General features: G+C 30.5%; 1 protein-coding gene across 1 annotated transcript; it reads left to right on the top strand.

The window, feature by feature from the left end:
* The first annotated feature begins 20,085 nt into the window (after positions 1-20,085).
* Positions 20,086-22,265, top strand: LOC113042634 (uncharacterized protein C9orf152-like). Its single transcript, XM_026201618.1, has 2 exons — positions 20,086-20,499; positions 21,824-22,265. Exons 1-2 carry the CDS (start codon positions 20,328-20,330, stop codon positions 22,198-22,200), a joined length of 549 nt encoding a protein of 182 aa, XP_026057403.1. The 5' UTR covers positions 20,086-20,327; the 3' UTR covers positions 22,201-22,265.
* The last annotated feature ends 2,172 nt before the right edge of the window (positions 22,266-24,437 follow it).

The raw sequence follows: 24,437 nt of genomic DNA, 5'->3' as shown, positions 1-24,437 counted from the left end.
ATCATGAACAAAAAAAATGCAACTGACTCTACAAAATATACATAAAAAAATAATGCTACTATTCAAAAGTTTGATTATTTTTTTTAAAAAGAACTAGATTTTTTTTATCCATGAGGGATGCATTAAATTAATCAAAAGTGACAGTAAAGATATAATAGATTTCTATTTCATATAAATACTGTTTTTTTGTTGTTGTTTTTTTACTTTCTGTTCATCTGTGAATCCTGAAAAATAAAATGTATCACGGTTTCCACGAAAATACACAAGACTCATTCAAAATATGTCTTTTAAATGCTAAAGAGTTCTGCCCCAGAATAACTATTATATTTTTTGGATTAAATATTTTCCAGAGATCTAAATCTCGCTGTAGAAACCTGTTTATCCACACAACTCTGTTTCCAGGAAGAAGTGTGAAGTTGTGTAAATCCGGCCAATCAGATTAGAGCTTGACTAATCAAGACTGTTTTCCTTCAGCTGTTCGATAAGCATCAGATGGACTAATTGGTCCCTGAGATGAACCCTTCCTCACTAAACCCCACCATCATCATCATCATCATCATCATCAGGACTGATCGGTCTGATCGAGCTCGTGATGAGACTAAAACACTCATTTTGCTGCTTGTCGATACACAAACAGACCCTCAGAGAGAGATCGATCACACACTGACATCGTGCTGGTGTTTGAGACGAGCATCATGGGAAACACACTTCACTCGTTCATGTTTCTGCTCTTTGAGGTTGTTAGAAAAAAGGAAAGACATTTCATCTAAATGTACTCGCTCCATATCTGATATGATTTGCTTTTCCGCTGACCTTATAACCAATTACCTGTTTGCTTGTTTTAGACTAGTTAGCAGTAATGTAATGCTTGTTGGCTTATTGTGGATACTACTATAAAAACTGCTGTGAAAAAAATCCCTTTGCTAAATGCCCTGACATTTCTCAAGGATGTGTTCCTCTGTGGTGTTTCTTCATCCAAGGACAGACCAACATCCAGAGATCAAGAACGTGCTTCAGCAGCACATGCATCAATACTGTGACAATGTTTTCTGTTATACACTGGACTGGACCATGCACACAGACGGAGATCTTTCTCCAACACAGAACTATTTCATGAACATGGACCTGAACTAAAACTTGTGTCTCTTTAGATCACAAACTCTCAGGACGCATCCCTCCCATGGGAATGAGTACAGAATTATTCATTTTATAATCTAGGAATGGTATATCACAATATATGTCATGCAACAACAAGAGAAAAAGAAAAAAAGTCAAACAAATATTATGAATCTTCAATGTTTTAATTCTGGCACTTTCAAATTTACTGTAAAAAAAGAGATGAAATAGAATCAACGAAAACTATTAAAACTTTTTAGATTTTTTTTTTTTTTTTTTTTTTTTTTTTAAGTAAAGGTGAAAAAATATAACATTTAAATCTTGAGGTGATCCCAAAACGTATTTTTTTTTTTTTTCTGTTTTAGTCATTTTAGTGCATCAATAGAAATAAACAAATTAATATTTTTTTTTTATACTTAACAAAAAATATATCTTTTAGGAAATATTGTTTTATTATTATTATAAAATATTTGAAAAAAAAATATTATATATATATATATATATATATATATATTTTTTTTTTTTTTTTTTTAATTGCAAAAAGTAGTAAAAATAAATATTTTTGTAGAATAATATAATTCTGGTCAAATGCATTTCTACTTTAAACATTTGATATTTGTGTTTCATAATGACAGAAATGCCTTGAAATTTTTTTTATGTTTATATACATATATATATATACATACATACACATGTTGCATTTTTCCATTTCTCTTTGAGTTCAGGAGAAAATGAAGATTTTCAGTCGAACTGTTATTTCAAAGCATCAGGATCTTGTTTTATGATTTGATGTTCTCTTTGAAAATCTCTCTCAGATGAATAATGCCATCAAACGCGCTGATGCTAATAATAATGCCACGCATTTGTAAACATGTCAGTCAGCATTTGTTGCTGGAAAACAAGATTACTTACAAATCAACTGATAATTCAAGCTCACAGTGATTTACATGAAAGCAATCTGTGTTTATGAATAAAGCGTTTTGAAAAATAACAGATCTAGACACAGAGAAGATGATGATGGGACATTTCTGAACTTTATATGTTCATCTGTGAATCCTGAAAAATAAAATGCATCATGATTTCCGACAAAAATATTGAGCAGCACAACTGTGTTCAACATTGATAATAATCAGAAATGTTTCTTGAGCAGAAAATCATCATATTTTCATGATTTCTGAAGATCATGTGACACTGAAGACTGGAGGAATGATGCTGGAAATACAGCGGAGCATCACAGAAATAAATTACACTTTAACACAGATTCACACAGAAAACAGATGATTTACATTAGAATAATATTTCAAAATTTTTACTGTATTTTAAAACAAATTAATGCAAAGTTAGTGAAAAGAAGAGACATGCAATGATAATATGCTCATGCCATAATAAAGGAACACTACATGATGGAACCTCCCAAACTTAGGTCATGTGGATTTATTTATGAGCTTATTATTTATGGATATTGTATAAGACACACATCTCAAAACACCCTCGATACGTCCATGCCCTTGAGATACTTTGCTGAAGTTCACAAAGTCAAGGATTGTGTGTGATTTGTATCATGATCATCCTGCTCTCATGCATCTGCATTATTTATGCATCCAGTCGCTTCACATGCGGTTTGCGGAGAACATGACTTGTGTACTTTTGGCTGTAAGTTGTGAAGGGCTTGATTTCCCAGGAGAGCCGTTTGGTCTCTGCTTCTGCGTTTGCTTGTTGAGGAAAAGGCTTGGGGAGAAACGGATATCTGCCTCCATAAAATGAGCATATTGTTATTTTCTCTTCAAGGTTTTTTTAAATAGATGCCATTTCAGAAGCATAATTACAGCGCAGTGATTGTCTGCTGTGCATTTAAAGCAGCTTTTTGCTCGTAAAATCATATTAGCTGTTGTTTCACAACAGGAATAATATTTGGTCTTTGACTCGGTTCCTAAAAGTGTAAATCCAGGCTGATTAAAGTCTCTGATCGCTTGAACCTCAGACAAAACAAGCACCAATGTATAGAAGAATATTCCTGCTACATTACAACAATAATAATAATAATAGATTAAAACAATTTACAATTTCGAAATAAAGTGGAAAAAGATGCCCCTAAAAAGTCAAAAGTATGACACAGTAATAATGAGATTGTATATATATATATATATATATATATATATATATATATATATATATATATATATATATATATATATATATATATATATATATATATGCTAAATTCATAAATTTAATTTAATTTTAATTTATATATTAATTATAATTATGAATAATTATAATATAAAACAAAATTATTATGACATCTAATTCATAATTATGAGGAAATTATCATGCTTAAATTATTAATTATTAATTATTATCAAGCTTTCTATCTCTTATTATGAGATAGAAAGCCTAAATTATGACATCAATTCATGAAAAAAACATACTTCAGTAAATCAAAATTATGAAAACTAAATGAATTCGAATTATGAAATGAAATGTCATAATTAACACAAAAATGTCATAATTAATATATAAATCTAAATTATGACAAAACAGTATAATATGACACATAATTAAGTCATAATCATGAGAAAAAGTCAAATTTCAAAAGTAAAAAAGAAAATCATCTTTTTATCTGATGATTTAGACATTCAGTTTTGATATATATATATATATATATATATATATATATATATATATATATATATATATATATATATATATATATCACATTAGATAAAATAAATATATAAATATATTTGTTATAAAATAATTTTAAAAAAAATTAAATTATCGGTTAACTATTTATTAACATTATTGAAATTTAGATGAAACAATTTAGATTTAGAATTATTTTTTAAACATGCACTGACAAATCAACGCTATCTCACGACCAATTTGTACGTATTTTACGAGGTGGCTTATTCGTACAAATTTGTACGACCTCACTCGTACGATTTTATACGACCACAGTGACGGTTGTGACAGGTGTAGGTCATTCGTACAAAATCATACGAATTGTGCAACTCGTAAAATACGTATGATTTGGCAACAATCGTATGAATTTTTACGAGTGTGGTCGTACAAATTCGTACGAATAAGCCACCTTGTGAAAAATGTACGAATTGCCGTGAGATCGGGTTGGACAAATCATTCAAAATAAGAGCCGAAACACTATTAAAGAAAGCAAATGCAGTCCGTTCTTTATTCCTAAAGGATGTATAATGTTTGTATGGAGTTCAGTTTGTGTTTGTATCCTGCAGAACCGAGCCACTTTCCTGAACACACACTCTTTCTCTCATCGTACACATCTTAAACATGTTACATAAGCCACACATCTGCGTTATATAACCAATATGAATAATAATACGGCGAGGTGAGGGGTTCAGAAAGAGCAAATAATGTCTGCTCCTGTAAAACACTCACATCTGAAACACTCTTCACACGAGAAACAAGGAATAAAGCAAATACAGATCAGATATCATATAGGTTTATAGTACAAGAGGGTTTAAAATATATTCAGATATCGGTAAACACTTTACAAAAGGTCTCATAGTTAACGCTTTTGCCAACATGATGTAACATAATTGTGATTTTCATTTTTCATGTCATAATTTATCAGGATTTTCGTAAATATGACTTTGCTATAATTTAAGTCATAACTAATTCTGACAGTGATTCTGTCCTTTTGTCCTCAAGCTTTACGGCCGTTTTTATCACCGTGTTTTTTTAATGAGATACATCACAGTGTCCGTTAATATAAAGATCATGCATGCAAAAACTCATGCGAAAGGTGTGTGCATTTCATAGCTGGATATTAAGATTTAATGGGGAAATATAAAACAGCTTCCCTGTCACCGGACCCAAGGTCCAGACTATGAATATTCACACTTTCCCAGCTTTAATAACGAGCACCTGACCTTTATCGTCTGACGGCCTCATGATGGAAAGATTAATTCTGTGTTTAATGTCTTTCAGAAGCAGAAGGATACATGAAGGTATTATTTACTTACAGAAATCGGGTCTAGATTTAAAGCTGGAGGGAAATTCTCCTGCTGTTCAGCATAAGTTAGAACTAGTTAATGTTTCTGTGGCTTTCTGGCGCTCTTCTAACGCATTAACAGGTCATTCGAAAGCAATTACCTTTTTCATCTGAACTTTAGAATTAAATGTCAGGCTCTCATTGTACATCAGGCTAATAGACGCATATAGTACTGCTGCCATCATTATAATCCAATCCCTGCTTCTGATGGAGAGATATGAGTCAGAAACTTTAACCAGTTTGACCTGTGACACTCAGAACTGTTCGTATGAGACCACTATATATATAATGACATGTTGATCAGTACACGGACTGGACATTTGGTCTTCCGTATATATTGATTGTAGTTGAGCACGGCCTGGTTTGCACCTTTAAATAAAAAGCATAAGTCAATTTCATCAGCGATGCAGCAGTGGCATGAAAGTTTAATGCTGCAAACGTCCGGCACAAATACTGCTGTGCAATCTTGTGAAAATTTAATGCCAATCTCCTCCTGACAATCCAGACACAAAGTGACTTTAGCCATTCGGCTTTCTGCTCACCTTCCTCATGTCCTTGAGTTTCCTTCTGCAGCAGAGAGACACGGCAAAGTCCTTCATTCATTCATTCATTTATTCATTCATTTGGATCATCAATGACAAACTACAGGTGTTTGACAGAAGATGCTGCTTAACAGATTTTTTTTTTTTTTAAACATGAATATTTTTGCCTTAGATCAAAAGTCTTTTCATATTTAAGAAGTGTTTCAATATTCAACACATTGATTTTTATTTGAATTATCACTTTGTAGGTTAACCATTTATTTCTATGCCTTTTAAGGCTATCACCTAAACTATTTACTTTAAGCACCCCATAGATTTGAATATCAATATTTTAATAATTAACACATTTGCATGTTCATGGTTATGGTCACATGACATGCCGATAAACAAATAAAATATATAATATCTTTAGTAAGTGTTTTATTTTGATTGATTTTATAATGACTTATTTTAATATAAAAAAATATGTCCATTACACTCATAAACCCCCTTCAGATCCTTCACAACCCCCTGTTTTGGAAACCCTGAAGTAGTATAATATTTAATGCAATTCATCTTTGTAACAATGAATATATATTTTCTGACTCTTTCTGTGAGCTTGATGAAGACCCATGTATCTGCACTCACACACTCTGTAGATCATTCATGAGGAAATAACGAGTATCTGTAAATCAGCCCATAAACACATCTGATCTCGTACCCATCATCTCTCCATTCTCTCAAGGTCACAAAGTCCTCCTTCAATACAGTCTGTGTGTGCTAAGTCACTGATAAAAATGCTATGTGTTCTGGGAGGTTGCTAGTATAACAATGCACCAATACTATAGTGGTTTACCGATTTATCGGTTTTGCCGATTAATCGGCACCGATAATCAGCGGTTAACATAACCAATAAGCACGGTAAGTGGCCTTTTAGGCCCCGGGGAATCAAGATGCCCATCTGATATTGGCTAAAACATATTTAGCAAACACTCCAGTGTGTATTTGTTTTATGGAGAGCCTCAAATGTTCACTCACGCACCACTTACAGTTTTTGTCAGGTGCTGGGTTCTGCAAATATGCAGTGAATATAGCTCCATTGTTTAACAGAACATGGTGTGATCGCAATTAACAGAAGTAAATTACAGCATTTTGTGATTATAAAGGGAGCCCTCTTTGCACACTTTCTATCCTGTACAATACCGATAGTATCTCAGAACGGATATATTAACCTCAGAGAAGAAAGTTTCATGATTGTATTTTTCTTGATGTTTCAAAATATCAGTTATATGAATATGTTCTATATTATTAATTTACAAAGTATTGTTCAGTACTGTTTTCTTAAAAACTGTAAAGCACTATTGTATGTTTTTCTTTCAGTATCCATTCTAAAATCTATCAGTTGATAGTGCTCCAACGTAGTTATCGGTATCGGTAAAATCGGTTGACCTTTACTTAAAATCATTAATACAGATAACACTAAGTAGGGTAAATCCAGTCATATATGTCCGCAGTCCAACACACACTTTCTTCGCTAAGCGGTCAGTCTGGGTAATCTCAGCAGCTCGTGTGTGGTAATGATGTCATCAATGATGGAAGTCTTTCCGCTCACGTAGAGAGCCAGACGAGAAGGTTACGGGGCCGTCTTAATTGTCTTAATGTGCCGGTGACTGACCTGCTATGATACAGAGCGGGTGAAGCGAGGTAAAGGCCGCTGTTATAACACAGCACTCTGCAGCCATACATCATGTTAGACACAGATTCGTCCCCGTCCTCAGATCACCCCGACAGGAGTGACGCTGATCCGTCCTGATGGATGTTTGTCTCTCCATCACAGACGCAGGTCTTTCCACAGGCCGAAAATGCCTGTGTCCAAACATAAAGGCAAAAGAAAAAGAGATGTGTTGCTTAAAGGAGCAGCACAAGCAAACAATCACAATTCTGTCACTGTCATGCTTTCCCTTTGTGAAACATAAAACCAGACATTTAGCAGAATGTTCACGCTGTTATTTATAAAAAACTCCTGTAGATGACACAGCAAAGCATGCTTGCAGCATTTTCAAAGGTCATGGGTTTAATTCCCAGTTAATTCATGAACTTATATAAAGATATATATACATTGAATGCAATGCAAGTTTCTTCGGATAAAAGCAAAATACAGGAAAGTAAATATAAAATGCAATGAGAATAAATATTGTTAAGTGCTTTAAAAATACCATAATAATCCTCTGCAGTGAATGAGTGCCGTCAGAATGAAACTTGCTTGTTGCAATGCATTCTGGGATTACATTTCCATGAAAGACACTGTATCATTAATGCTTTATAACATATTAGTCACTAGTCATCATACAGTAATAGTATGATTGCTACAGAATGAAGGCAGAGTGGCTCAGATTATTTTATGTTTTAAGAATCTGATCAGAAAAAAAAGAGAGAAAAGCCAGAGAAAACTAAACGGAAAGCAAATTAATTTGGGTGACACATTTGAGTTTTCAAAGAGATGTGGGATTTTCTCTCCAGTGGGAGAATCTCACATAATAAGCCTGGAAAGCCACTTTCTGCTTCTCTACTGCTTTAAAGCTGAAGTTCAGTCGACTCACTCTGAATTCCTGTAAGAAATCTGTGCTTTTCTTCACTGTTTAAAGCAGTAAAGCACAAGACAATGTCAAGCATAAGTTCCTGCAATCACTTTTCTTGCTTCTCAATTTGTGCCTCTCTCTCTCTCTCTCTCTCTCTCTCTCTCTCTCTCGCTCTTCAATATTCAGTAACGTATAATATAAAGAAAACTCTGCATACTTATAGAAAACTCTGAATACTTATAGAAAACCCTAAATACTTATAGAAAATTCTGAATACTTATAGAAAACCCTAAATACTTATAGAAAACTCTGAATACTTATAGAAAACTCTGAATACTTATAGAAAACTCTGAATACTTATAGAAAACCCTGAATACTTATAGAAAACCCTGAATACTTATAGAAAACTCTGAATACTTATAGAAAACTCTGAATACTTATAGAAAACCCTAAATACTTATAGAAAACTTTGAAATACTTATAGAAAACCCTAAATACTTATAGAAAACCCTGAATACTTATAGAAAACCCTAAATACTTATAGAAAACTCTGAATACTTATAGAAAACCCTGAATACTTATAGAAAACTTTGAAATACTTATAGAAAACCCTAAATACTTACAGAAAACCCTGAATACTTATAGAAAACCCTAAATACTTATAGAAAACCCTGAATACTTATAGAAAACTCTGAATACGTATAGAAAACTCTGAATACTTATAGAAAACTCTGCATATAGAAAACTTTGCAAACTTACAGAAAACTCTGCATACTTATTTTGACCCATGCTTCTGAATTTTGGCACAAAAGCTCCTCTCAGTCAACAATACAAGACATTTGATTAAGAACCCGATGCCAGTTAATGTTCACATTTAAATGCAGGTAAACAAATAAAATGTTTTAAATATAAACATTTAATTTAAATAGACATTTTTAATCATTAGCTGTTTATCAGAACCCTCTGCAGTTCTTTCATTTACCCCAGTTTGGAAAACCCTAATGTAATTTTTAATAAAGAATAGAATATATATAAATAATCTAAAACTGCTAAAATTGCTATTGCTTTTTCAAGAGACCCATGTTTTAGTAATCTTCTTCCTTCATAAAGCAGCGGCTGATTTTGTGAATATGTATGTGTTGCAGAAAATAACGTGTGGCCTTGCATTTTCCGATTATGCATTCCCAGATCAATTAAAGTGCCAGGTTTGATTTTATTGGGATGCATTAGCATGTCAGATGTGCTCTGGATAAATCAGTGTCAGCGGCGAGCTGATGCTGCACATTATATTATCATAGTGTCAGATTGAAAAATAATGCAGCAGAGAGGAACACTTTCGCTCCAGAAACACAGGCTAAAACCTTTCATTCTGAGTAAGAAAGCATGCGACTGAAACCGAAAATACAATAATAATTAACCCTGCAGTGATCTGCTTTTAATTCTTTCAAATAAACAATATAAAATTGCATTAAATAATCTTAAACTGACCAAAGTATTTAAAGGGAGAAGGTTACATTAAAAACTTATTTTCATGATATTATTAGACATTACATTTTGATGTCAAATCCACTATTGCATTTTGATTTAGGTTAACTTGGTGTACTGAAATAACTAAAACTAAAAGTGAAAAAAAAATCTACAAAACTATACAAAAATGACTTTATAGTAAATGTATAAACTATATAGACATATATATTTTTAAAAACTATAAATTATAAAAATACACAAAATGATTAAACTAAATTCAAATCAAAACAGAAATATAAAAGTAAAAACTAATTTAAAATATTAATAAAATCTATAATATATCTCAGTGATACTAAAATAACACATTATGTTGACTGATCATCCTGATGATGTTATAAAATGTTTGTTTGTCAGTTAAAAGTTATTCAAGTAACACGTTTTTTCCTCCACTTTTGTTTTAGTTTTAACTATAATTACTCTTGCCATAAACTTGATTTCCCTCAAATCTGATCTGATTTCAGAGCAAAGCTCCTGTATTAGCAGCAGAAGCGTATGTGCAGATTAATTAAGATGCATATTAATCATGTGAAATGAACCTGACTGTATGTCCACAGGGAGAGCTGAGGATCGACTGAGATGATGTAACACACAATAAAGCAGATTGTCCAGCAGCTCGCTGGAAACGAATGAAATATATCTCACTAATGAGGCGCTGGCAGAGAATATAGAGCACTTCCTGTGGCGAGAGGAAACACTCATCGCTCTCTTGAATGCAGGACAGATACCTTTGTTCCTAAACAGCAGAAGAGCAATTTTTTTTGTAAACTCCTACAATGCAAGTCTAATAAGTCTAAATATTACATGCATATGGTTTCAAAAGTATTTTCGACATGTTGTTTTTTAAATACTTTCAATGCATTTTTTCCCCCCAAACCAGTTAAGCACAAAGATTCCTGGACAAATGGTTTGCAATGAACTGGTTTAGAAACAAAAACCACATACAGTTTCGATTGTATTTGCAGTGTGAGTTGAGTAAAGGCAGTAATTGATGTAAAGAGCTTCAAACATCTCTGACTGAAGGCTGTGATGAAGGTGTCTCTGATCGACTGCTTTGACACATTAGACACTCGTTTGTGATTGATGTGATCACTGTGCTATTAATAATCAGTATCCATAGCAACTAAGATCCCAAATATAGCCGTGATCAATCACTGCCAGCTTTACTTCCGAGGAGAAACTTACATTACATCATCAAGTAAAGATCATGTGATGTACTTCAACTTTCTGTGGATTAAACAAATTAAAATCAGTGCAATCAATCTCAATCTACAATACTTGTTTTTTGTTTTTGTTTTTATTCTGTGGCAGGAAAAAATGGCAAAACTAATAATAAACAGGAAAAAAGTCCTAAGTATGAAATAAAGTCACAAATTATATATATATATTTTTTTTTTTTATCTCATGGCAGCAATGGGCTTCGATGAGTATCTTTTTTTTTCTTCTTTTTTTTAAATTATTATTATTTAGTTTTGTAAGTTGAAATAAAATAAACTTAAAATAAGACTAAAATAAACTTTTTTATTAAATGCTAACTCCGTATTTTAATTACATTAAGTTAAATTAAATGAAATCATAAATGTTTTTGAAACTATTTTATTTAATTTACAATTAAGTTTTTTATTTTTACTTCATTTTCATTTCATTTTCATGGTTTTAGTTATAGTTCTTGTTAACACATACATACACTATGGTTTAAAAGTTAGTGGTCACTGTTTTAAAGAAATCAGTATTTATTAAAGATGCATTAAATTGATCAAAAGTGACAGTTAGGACTTTTATAATGTAACAAAATATTTCTATTTCAAATAAACACTGTTCTTTTGAATTCTCTATTCATCTGTGAAGCCTAAAAAAATTGAATGTTTGGCATTTCCACAAAAATATTCGGCATGCACAGGTGTTTACAAAATGAATAAAATACTCTAAAGGTGAAGAGCTGAAATACATCAGAGCTGAACTCGGAGCGTTTTCAGTCTGAGAAACTCACAGAGGAACATCAGAAGATGCTGAAGACACAGAGGAACATGAAGCAACATCACAGCTTTCATCAAACAATCAGGATAAACCTTTCCTAAACTAAACAATGCCAAAACCTGAGGCTGATGGGTGGTTCTGCTGTTTTCTGTGGGTTCAGTGTCACAGATAAATCCACCTTTATTATGAAACTGAGTCCTTTGACAGCAGGTCATGAATATGTGCATCTGGTCACAGCTCACGTGTTTAGACAGATTGAATGTTAAATAATGCATTAAAACCATCTGAAAACCACATCACCTTCACATTTATAACTTCATGCATTCACATCACTTCAACCTCAGTTATCACAGTAAAAATAAATCGATAAATAAATAGGAACAGACTTATGTGTGTTTTGCTTTTATTAATTGGTCGCAAATATAATGGGGAGAAACAATGATTAATAAATAATTTCATGTTATCATATATAAATATGCATTTATTCATTTTATATTTATCTTTAATTATAATCTTTTTGTAATTATTATTTTATTCATTTTTAAATATAATTTATATTTAATGATTATTAATTATTATTATTACTACTACTGTCCTACTGTTTATTTATTTTTTCATAATAATAATAATAATTATTATTATTATTATTGCAGAATACATTACAAAAAAGGCAGAAAACTTCTAAAAAATAATCTATTTTCCGATCGCAATTTTACAATTTAAAGCACCATATAAATCCTTCGAGATGAAATCAATCAACAGAAAGACTTTTTTTTTTTTTTTTTAAAGAGTAATGCATTTCCTATCTAGCTTTATTTTTATTTTGTTTTGGTAATTTTAGCAAAATATTGTTCACGCAAATATTCTGTAAGACTATGCTGTTATATAAATAAAACTAAAGAAAAGTGTTGACTTTAAAATGTCATTGAGTCGCTCCATCGAAACATTTCCTGCAATACAGTCCAATGCAAACAGAAGAAGAGAGAGCTCTACTGAACGAGATTGAGACACACAAAGGTCGTTAGGATAACGAGATGTAATCAGAGGCTGCTTGAACGTGCAGCTGGAGGTCAAAGTCAGTCATTGTGTGCTTATAATAAACCGTGGCCTGCGTATGACACAGTCATATCATCAAAAACACATCTCTAATTCATAAACACTACACCGCCTGACCTCAGCGGCTCATTGATATGAATGAATCACGCTAAATAATGCAGCGTTACATCACAGACTGTGTTCATGTTTCAGACCATTTCAGCAAATCTGAATTATGAGATAAAGTGACACAATTACGACAAGTAACAAATCATGACAAAGTCTTAAATATGAGTTAGAAAGTCAAAATTATGGCAAGGTCAAAATAATCGGTCATAAGTATGAGATAAATTTAAATTATGACACCAATTCATAATAAAAAAAAAAATCATAACTAGATTGCTGAAATTTTGAAAATCATAACGATAAAAAAACTCATAATTATGGCGTAAAAAGTAATACTTATGAGATAAAATGTAAAAACAAAAAAATTATGAGGAAAAATCAGAAAATGTAATCTAAGTAATAATTATGAGATAAATCAAAATTATGACATTGAGTTAAAATTTCAACATTAGTCATAATTATGAGATTAAAAGGTCATAACTATGACAAATAATTAAAATAATGAGTCATAATTATGAGAAAAATTGAAATTATGGAACCAAGTCATAATTTTAACAAAAAAATCATTATTATATTGCTTTATCACACATGGGAATTATGACAGTCATAATGAGTAAAAGTCATAATTATGAGGAAAATTCAGACAATTGTTATAATTATGAGATAAATAAAAATTATGACATTGAGTTATAATTTTAACATTAGATTAAAAGGTCATTACTATGACATAAAAAAATGAAATACTGAGTCATAATTATGAGATAAAAGTCAAAATTATGACATTCAATTCTGACATACTAACCCATAATAAAATAGATTTTGACAGTCATCAAGTGATAATTGTAACAAAAATGCATAATTATGAGGAAAAGTAAAAAAAAAAAATGGCATCTATGTTATGATTATGAGATCAATCAAAATTATGACATTGATTTATAATTTTATCACAATTCATAACTATGAGATTAAAAGGCATGAAAAAAATACATAATTACAATATGTCACGATGATGGCTACATCATGAGACAAAATAAATCACAATTATAAAATAATTTTTTTTAGTTACAATTATTAAGTCATCAAGTCATAATAATAATGAGATTAAAAAGTCATTGTTAAGAAATGTTGAAATTATGAAACATTAAGATTAAAAATCTGAATTATGAGATAAAAAGAACCACAACTACAGCATACTAAGCTATAAATATGACATAAAAAGATTATGACAGAAAGTAAATGTATAAAAAGTCAATTAAGAGTTTGAAAATCATAATTAAAACAGGTCATAATTATGATATAAACAGTCAAAATTGTTATATAAAAAGTAGAAAATCGCAGCATAAAAGATTTCAACATTTTACAATGTCACAATTTCAACTTTTTATACACTCTCAAATACAAACTACATCTTCATCTTTCAGAGAAACTGATGATAATGCTTGGTGTTGAGCTGTCACAGCCGAACTCATGCATAGTGATGAGGTTCACAGAGCATGATGGGAACTTTCCTTCAGTTTGCCTTTCGCTAAATAGAGCTGTCAGTCTCTCAGCTGTGATCGGGAAGGTGCACCGCCAGAGAAACAAGACGTATCAACAGCTCATTATAACAAGTCATACTTGTATTTGACAGATTAATTGTCCAGGAACAAAAAGAACTCAAAATTTCCATAGAAGAGGTCACTGCATTATGCAAAATACTCTAACTTCCAGAACTTTAAACTTCCTCCACTGCTAGATTTCTCAAACTGGGGGTTGTGAATTGATTAAAACACAAAATTAAGTAAATCATAATAAAATCTAAAAATATGAAAAATAATTTTAAAACATTTGACAATATATATATATATATATATATATATATATATATATATATATATATATATATAATATTGGTTTTTTTAAATATAATGATAATGTGATGATTAAATGATAATTATATAAAAATACTTAAATAATTATAAAAGTATTTAATTAAATAAATGAATGCATTTAAATAAATACATTTTTAAATGTTAACTATTACATGCATTTAAAAAAATCATATGCATTTAAAAAATAAATGTAAATGCATGTAAATAAATAAGTAGATAATACATGTGTTTAAATAAATTCAAATAGAAATAAATATATTCAGATGCGTATAAATAAATGTAAATACAAATACATTTTTACATGCAAATAAGACAAACAAACAAAAAACAGTTTCCACAAAAATAAGGAACGACCAAAAGCATGAATATCTGCAGTGTTGCCTTTCAAGAAATACAGCACACTGGGGTTTTATGCATAATATACAGTAAGGGGAAAAGAAAATAATATAACTTGCATAAAATGAATGCACACTTATTTCTGTCAGACATGCCAGTGTTCAAAAGCATGTAAGTCTTATAACATTGCTACGCCTGACCTCGGCCGTTCAGGATCATGTACACATGATTTAGACGCATCTGTCCGGTGAGGCTGTGTTTCTCTCATCCTGCAGGTTCATGGACTCTGACTGTGTTTGTAAAGCTTGAGATGAAAGAGGCTTTGTTTAGATCCAGCGGCATGCAGCTCGTCCTCGCCTGACCCTGCGTGTGTAATCTCCCTCACAATGCGTCTCTGTGCAGGGATGAAGCGTTTAATGAAGACGCACTGACTCATGAAGCAGGTCAGAGATCAGAGGGGAGACGGGATCATGTGCAGCGTTCAGAAGATCAGTCTGATATATGAAGCACCAAGCTTGTGTTTCCAGTCTGAAGTCGACAGTAAAAGAGAAGAGATGGAGCTCCTTCATCAAACACTCATTCAACATCCACACGAGTTTATCCAAATCACAAAACCAGTCTGAACTGAATCTTGATCTGAAGGCTCGTGACCCTGATCTTGAGTTGAGGACTGATGAATATTAATACTGTTCATGACAGATTATTTATTGGTTGCAAATAACTATGTGTCCTGAGTTTTATCAGAGAAATAAAAATAAATAAATTATTTAATTTAATTTAATTTAATTTAATTTAATTTAATTTAATTTAATTTAATTTAATTTAATTTAATTTAATTTAATTTAATTTAATTTAATTTAATTTAATTTAATTTAATTTAATTTAATTACATTTTGATCAGTGCTAGATGCATACAATAATTGTATATATATCCAAATAATTTTATAGAACAGATTAGGTTTAAAAAAAAATATTTAAATAAATAAGCAAATAAATTATTTAAATAAAAAAATTTACTTTGCGAATTTTAACTATAAACAGTGCTTGTTAAAAAAAAATTCTAAATAGATAAATAAAACCTTTCTGATGTTTTTTTTGTCTTTTTATAGTTAAACCATATCATTTTTAATTCACATAAAGAAGTGTTAATAAAGAAAGTCGCAAACATCTTTAGCACAAGTTCATTAAAAAATAATAAATATATATTGATTGATTGTTTTCGTGTTGACTGGAGAAATCCATAATTCTCTGACCTTTATAAATCCAGATGTCTCATTAAGAAATCTTCTACTTTCCCACTAAGATCTTTGCTATAAATAAAAGCACATGATATCTTTAATCCAAGTACCTGATGAACCCAAAAACCCAAAAACCACAGGAGAACATTCAGAACATGTAGAGGAGAAATGTCTTTTTACTGTGGTGATGATCAGAGAGCTGTCGTTCACTGACAAGAAAAACATGCACTAAATATGATCGTGGGTTGAAATAATTTTTAACTAAAATCCCATGCATGCAGAATAGCATGATTTTAAAATGCAAGCAAGAAAATGTAAGAAACACAAGAAAGAAATATTTTTTTTAATTCATGTTTTCCACATAGATTGATAAATATATAAACAATTTAAATGAGTCTATAAATACACATAAATTTTATATTTTTAAAAGCAAAAAAAATAAAAATTAAATAAAGAAACAAAGAACCCAATAATAGTTAAAAATGCAAATGTCTTGCATTCCGTTCACTATAGTTGAATAAATATAAAAACTTAATAAAAATAAAATAATATATAATATACATTAATTTTAAATATTTTTCTAAATGTAGATATAAATATATTAAACATAACTTTACAACTTTGGGAATGAGTAAAATTAAAGCAAGTAAGCCAGAAAGATGCATATAATTATTATTATTATTATTATTATTATTATTATTATTATTATTATTACTTGCATGCATCATTTAAAAATGAATTTGTATTGCGTTACATTTTAATTAACATTCCGATCAATCAAATTTGCATTGAGGGTTTATTATAATAAGATTTTTAAAAATATTCATTAATGAATAAATGTTATTTGATACTGAAATACATTACAGAGTGAATAATTCCAGTATCAATATCTTTCAGCACTTAATGATGAATTAGTAAGATCTCCGCCCACATGACTCAGAATAATCAGTGTGAGGGGCGTGGCCTTCATCATCATCATCATCATCAGTACCTTCTTTACAGAGATACTTCACAAAGCACATGTATAATCAGGAGAGAGAGTCACAGAATAAGTGTGTGTCTGTTTAATGATCAGTGATGTGAATGTGTAATGCATTGAGACATCAGTCGTGCGTCAGAGATGTTAGTGTTATAAAGAAGAGTGCATTATTAATGAGGATTGATGGAGCAGCACAAACCCTGATCTGAACACCGCTGACCTTCAGCAGGATCCTGTCTGATAGAAAACATGCGGATATATGTGAAATCCTGCTGACTGGTTATATTTCAAACTAAATTAAAAAGAAAAAAAATTAAGAATTATTATTAATATATTTCAATTAAATTAAACGAAGCTTCTTTTTATTTTCAACTTAAGATTGTCCTCAGTTTCTTATTACTGTAATGCATTCAGATTTTTCATGACTCTATTTGTTCTGTTTTCTATTTATTTACTCTCTATTTACTCGATTATGATGACTAAAATTCTAAATGACTAAAATAAATCTGAATAAATTAAATGCAATACAACAAATACTTACTACTTATAATAATAAAAATGAAAGACAGCATAAGCGTTTCTGAACTTATTATATTGCACATCAAAATAAAAATAATTTTTTTAATAATATGAATATAATTTTGCATAAATAAAATGCATTTTTGGACTGATTCAATTTGTTTTTGGTCATTTTAGGCAGTTTCTGGGATATGTTTCCATGCGCTCTCTAACATCCGGATCAATTTCCAGCAAAAAGCAGATCAAACTGACTCGAATGCAAACAACACGAGTGTCTGCTAACATTCGTTCAGACGGAGAGAGATGAAAGAGACGAGTGGAAGAGTGATTGGTGATCTCCGAGCGGATCAAAGCTGCTTCTTCAGCGTGTTAAACGTGTTAAACACACGCGTGTGTCATGAGAGGATTCCACACAGTTTATACAGCACAGCTTTGATGTTAGGATTATATTTTCATCACTCACAGCATATATATATATATATATCACTGATTAACCCATTTCATTTCAGAAATATAGATGCAGGAGGCAATTACAGGGATAAAGAAAGAAAGAAAGAAAGAAAGAAAGAAAGAAAGAAAGAAAGAAAGAAAGAAAGAAAGAAAGAAAGAAAGAAAGAAAGAAAGACAAATACCCTGGTCAGATGGATTAAGATTATAGTAATTAAGTTTTTTTTTACTATTTTAAATTTTTGTTATTTTAATTTTAGATTTAGTTAAAGTTTTAGTAGTTGTGCTGTGTTTTTCCATTTGTATTATTGTTTTATTATATATATATATATATATATATATATATATATATATATATATATATATATATATATATATATATATATATATATATATATATTGCTATCTTTTTTATATAACATTTTAGGTAATTTAAATTGTATGAGTATTACAAATGTATATGAATTCCATACATTTGTGTGTGTGTGTGTGTGTGTGTGGTTGTTATTATTATATTAATATATTAATAACTGATATGTATCGGCTCTCTAAGCCTGTATTCTTGTGCTGCTGCTGCCATCTACAGTCAGGAAGATCTCAGTGACATCACATGCGTCATACGTCATCATGCACGGATCAGCTTCATTTACATTTACACAGGTATTTTTGCATTTTGTCCACTCACATTTAAACCAGGTTCACATTGTATCATTCCCTGAGGATATATATATATAGTGACTAGTGACTAAAATTAAAGTGCACATAGAAAATAAAAAAATAAAAAATCTCTTTTATGCTAAAATATCCATGCTACAAATAAAAATAATGAACACTTCCCCTATTACTATCCTGGTGCGAAACAAATGTAACAAAATTCATAAAATATAACAAAGGCGACATCAAAGGCAAAACATGTGACATGAGGAGGGACAGTAATGTGACCTAATTAACATTCATAAGCACAACCTTCATCAGAGCGGGATTGGTTCTTTCGTCTTACTTAGTCACGCCCACTCACCACCGTCAGCCAATCGAGTCAACGAACTTTAGGTAGCGTCATTAATATTCACGATCCAGTGAGCACGTGATATAAACAGAGACTTTACACTACACTTAAAGATTCTGTGCCTCTCCTAAAAAAAAAAAACAAGAAAAAAAAAAAACGTTTGCTTAATTAAGTGAACTGTTATCCGCACCCCCTCGTGCCAGCGGTTTGATTATTGCCGTGCTTTTGAGAAATATGTATTTATAATAACACGAAGCGGAGTTTTTCAGCAAATTTTAGAAAGAGGAAGCTGAAACAATTCATGGAAGTTGCACAGAAGTTAAACACGCACGTGTAAAAACAAAGCTTTTTAAGTGCACGTGTAAAATAAAGCAGCCAAGCAACTGGAGCTCATTTCAATAAAAATAGTATTAAATTGTATTCAATGAAAGTGAATTGGACCAAAAAATAGTGCTCAAAAAACCCAAGATTTTATTTATGCAATAACATCCATGTCTCAGTTAATTTCAGCTATTAACACATTACAAAAGAGCATTGTATATTGCATTATTTTAATATTGGGAGCAAGCAATATGCATAAACAAGCTGCAATAACACACTTCAGCAACAACACAGTACAGTAACTAACGTTCACAAGGATTGAGTTTCTGAAAGTTCACCTCACACCCACTGCATCAACAACACTGAGCAAACATCACCATGAATTACATGATTAATGAGTTTAACTGCCTTATTTTATGTTTTCTAATGTCTGTATATTTTATTATTTATTTCCAGTTAGTTTAGCTAGACTTTTGCACAACATATTAATATTAATCTTTGAATATTGCATGATTATTCCTTCTTGCCTTTGTCTTTGCAAACTGCAGAATAACCTTGGTTTGTCCTCTTTTGTTTGCATTTTGATGCAACTCTTGTTGGCAATGCCCACAAAGCACACATGAGACGAGAGCCTTCAGATGGACAAATCAAGCAGCATTTATGATTATCCTGCAATAAAAGCAGATTTCTCTGGAGGTTCTCAGGATGTGTCCGTGCTGTGGCTCGTATCTGACGTGTGCAGACGTGTGGAGAGAGATCGGGACAGAAGAGGAGGATCAGAGCACAGTCAGGATGGACATCGAGCTCTTAGAAGAGCAATACAGCTCCATCAGAGAGAAACAGAGACGACAGACTCAGGTCATCTGCTTCAAGAACGGTGAGAGATCATGTTTGGGTTCATAAGTGAAGTTCAGACTCTAGAATTCATGAAAGAAGCCAGCGAACAGGAAACATTCTCAGAAGGTTCTTTCAAGGTTGTGAACTAACATTGCTTCACTATTGTTTGCTCAAAGTCATAAGTTATTGTATAACCTTCTCAAAAATATTGTTTATGCATCATTCATGCAATGTTTTTCTGAAACATTTTGAAAAGGCATAATTCCAGAGAACATTCAAAAGTGATGTTCCCTTGTAATGTTTGCAAAATGACAAAATTATAATGTTTTATTATTATTATTATTTATTTATGTTTTTGAACATTCAGAAAACTAACATCATTAGTAAAATGTGTTTTTGTTAGCTTGGGTTAGATATGTTTAAAAAACAATAGAAGGTCATGATTAATTGCATAAATTAATAATCATGGTGAGTTACATGTTTCGTATTTAATATTTAATGCATTTAAATCAGTTGCAGTTATTGTTAAATACATAAAAAAATCTATATATATTATATATATATATATATATATATATATATATATATATATATATATATATATATATATATATATATATATATATTAAAGTATTGTCACACATTTTACTCATGGACTAAATATTTGTTCATTTTAAAGAGTTTATTTTTTATTTTTTATTATTAAAGTCAATTTATGTATATAGCAAATGTTAAAATCTTAAAACTCAGGGTTATTTACCTAAATAAAAAAATAAAATAAAAGTCATTAAAGCTAAATCTAAAAGCATAAATATTTTTGTTACTTTGAATTAAAACAAATTTTGACTAAATTAAAATAAAATATTATTAATTAATTACTAATATATATATAACAAAAATTAAAACTCAAATAGAAAATAAAAACTAATTCAAAATATTAATAAAAATTATAATAGTCTCTCTTTTAGACTAAAATAACAATGCTACAAATAAAAATAGTGAGCATTTCCCCTATTATTATCCTGGGCAGAATTTATTTATTGAAAATTCTTTTTACAAGATACATGAAATATAACAAAGGCAACATGTGACAACTTGCCCACATTGATATTAATGTAAAATATTGTAATCCAGAGTTCAGCTTGAGTTCAGTCTTCATTATATACAGTAGCTAACTCTTGTTCTAACTCTCAGTGTGGTTTATTGTTATTTATTGAACATTATTATTATTCATAACTCAGATCTCTGTGACAACTAGCCCCAGTCTGCCTTTCATGCCTTAAACACGTCAGGGAACATTTACAAATGCATGTCATGATTTAGGTTTGTATTGAATCATCTGATGTTGTGTTCATCTACTGCAGCACAAAACAATGAAGAGATAAGTGGCATGAATCTAGTGGACGTGGTTCCTTTAACCAAAGCAGCAGAAACTCTGTCTGAGTCTGACAGCGGTGTGTGGCGCTCACATCTGGAGCTGCACCGCATTAAACACACGCCTGAAGAAACCGAGCACAGAAATAATCACAGGGCAGCGTCTACAGAAGCCTCCAGCTCCAGCTCCGAGTCAGGCTCGAACCCTGGGGAACACCATCAGAAGATCTCCAGGAAGTTCTCAGCTCCAGCGGTTCTGAGTTATCGCTCCGCACCCGCAGGCTCCAGATATTACCCCTTCCCTCAGAGGAAAAGCCTGAGCAGATCAGAGACGGCCAGGAGACTGGGACTCTACGCCTCGCTCTAATGAGGAAATATGAGCCAACAACCAGGAAACACAATCCTAAACAAACCTTCCTCCAGAATACTTCTTCAAAGTCATCTGCTCTTTAATAAAGTTCTCCAAACAGAAGCACAAACATATTATTCATGAAACAAAGTAGCAGGACATTAACGTTTTTGAAATGTTACTAGTTGTTACTAGTTACTAGTTTCAGAACGTTCGAAAGTAACGTTTTCGTAACATTAGAAAAACATTCTGAGAGCATAACAGAAATTTAGATTTTTAGTTTTGAAATGTTTCTGAAAAGTTTTCTTGCCATGATCAGAATGTTATTTAAAGGTCACAATTTTTTTTTTTTACAATGTTCTATAAGGTTATAAGAACATTCCATAAGCATTATTTTAAAACTGTTTTGTTCTGACATTCATATCACTTAAAAATATATATATATAATAATTAAATCTGAACATTAGCTAAATGTTCATAGAAAAAAAATCATGCAAAATCCATAGGTTATAAAAACATTATGTTTCTCAAACAATTGACATTTTTCAAATTTTCTTGTTGTGGTTAAAAAATTATTCAAAGTTTAAAAAAATGTTTCTTACAACATTCTACTAACTTTATTTTTACCTGATATATAATGTCAACTGAATGTTTATTTTAATGTTTTTTTTTAAATGTTACTAGTTGTTTCAGAACGCTTAAGGAAAATTCAAAAGTAACAGGTTATAAAAACGTTGTGGAAACATTGTTTTGAAATGTTTCCCAAACGTTTAAATTCTTCCAGTTTTCGTTTTGTGGTTATAAAATTATTCAGTTAACAAAAATGTTTCTTACAACATTCTAATAACTTTATTTTTACCCAAAATATAATTGTTTGTTTCTAAGAGCGCTGAATGTTACATTTTTCTTATCATGATTAAAATATTGTTTAAAGGCTACAAAAAAACATTTATTACACTGAAAAAAATTCTACACATTTTTTAAAGGTAAATAGTTGCAAACAATTTATTTTAGCTACATCTAATAAAAAATAATGTGTTGAATATTAGTCAGCTAAATGTTTTTATTTAAATGCAGCTAAAATAAACTGATTGCAACCACTTACCTTAAAAAATAATTAATTTGATTAATAATCGTGACACGTTCACGTTCTGAAAATGTCATGCTAAGAAAATTTTCTCTCAACATTATGAGAATGTGTATTATATATTAATAATATTATAAGAACGTTTCCTAAATAATACTTTAAGAAAGTTTTCTGAACATTATGAGAATGTTTATCAAACACAAATAAGTGCAGAATGTTGTCTGACTGTATATCAGATATTAATAAGGTTATAATAATGTTCTATAAATGTTACTTTAAGAATGTTTTAAGAACCTTTAGTCGAACGTTCCTTGTTTTAATTAACACCAGTAGTGTTCTGTAGTGACCAAAATGAGCTGAAAACTAAATCAACAGAGAAGCGTGTGTTTGATTATTGATTGATATTCATGCAGACTGTAAACAAAAGCTCATGCATTTACTTGAAAACATGTGTATATTGTTATACATTGATTTGCATTGATTTAAAACAAATCAATCTTGACATTACAGGAGAAACATAATTAATGAATCAATAGACAGTGTTTGCATCATGTAACCAATTGTTTCTTTTGCGTAGTTTGCACTAATTGTCAGATCAATATTTGATGTACACTTTGCAAAAAGACTGTAGTTGTAAATAAAATAATTATTATTGTTTTATAAGAAAATTTCAGTCTTTCATCATCAACTTTTCTTGTTTAATTCAATGTGTTACTTGCCATTTATTTATAATTTGTGATATTCATTAGCAATTTATGAGTAAAACATTTTTCAAATCTGTTTAATTTAGGTAACAGTGATCTCTCTGTATATATATTTGTGTTGTGGACCAGATCAAAATAAATAAATAAATAAATAAAATAAAATTTAATTAAATTAATTTTTCATTGGAATAGTACATGCTTCAAAATTATTAATCTAGAACAAAATATAATTTTCTTTCTAATTCTTTCTAATAAACTTAATAAATAGACAATAGACTTTAAGTAAAAATAGTTGTTGTTTTTTTGGAGCAAACATCATAAAAATAATCAATACCACAAAAATCTAATCCATCTAATAATTGTTTTACTTGGGTATATACCTAATTAGTCAAGTTAGTTTTGTGAAATCTGGGGAACAAGCACTTCTACTAACTTTGTGAGTAGCTTTTTAAATAAACACAATT

This window comes from Carassius auratus, chromosome 24 (genome assembly GCF_003368295.1).
Source record: "Carassius auratus strain Wakin chromosome 24, ASM336829v1, whole genome shotgun sequence".
NCBI classification, from domain to species: Eukaryota; Metazoa; Chordata; class Actinopteri; order Cypriniformes; family Cyprinidae; genus Carassius; species Carassius auratus.
This window is presented reverse-complemented; position numbering and strand designations above follow the sequence as displayed.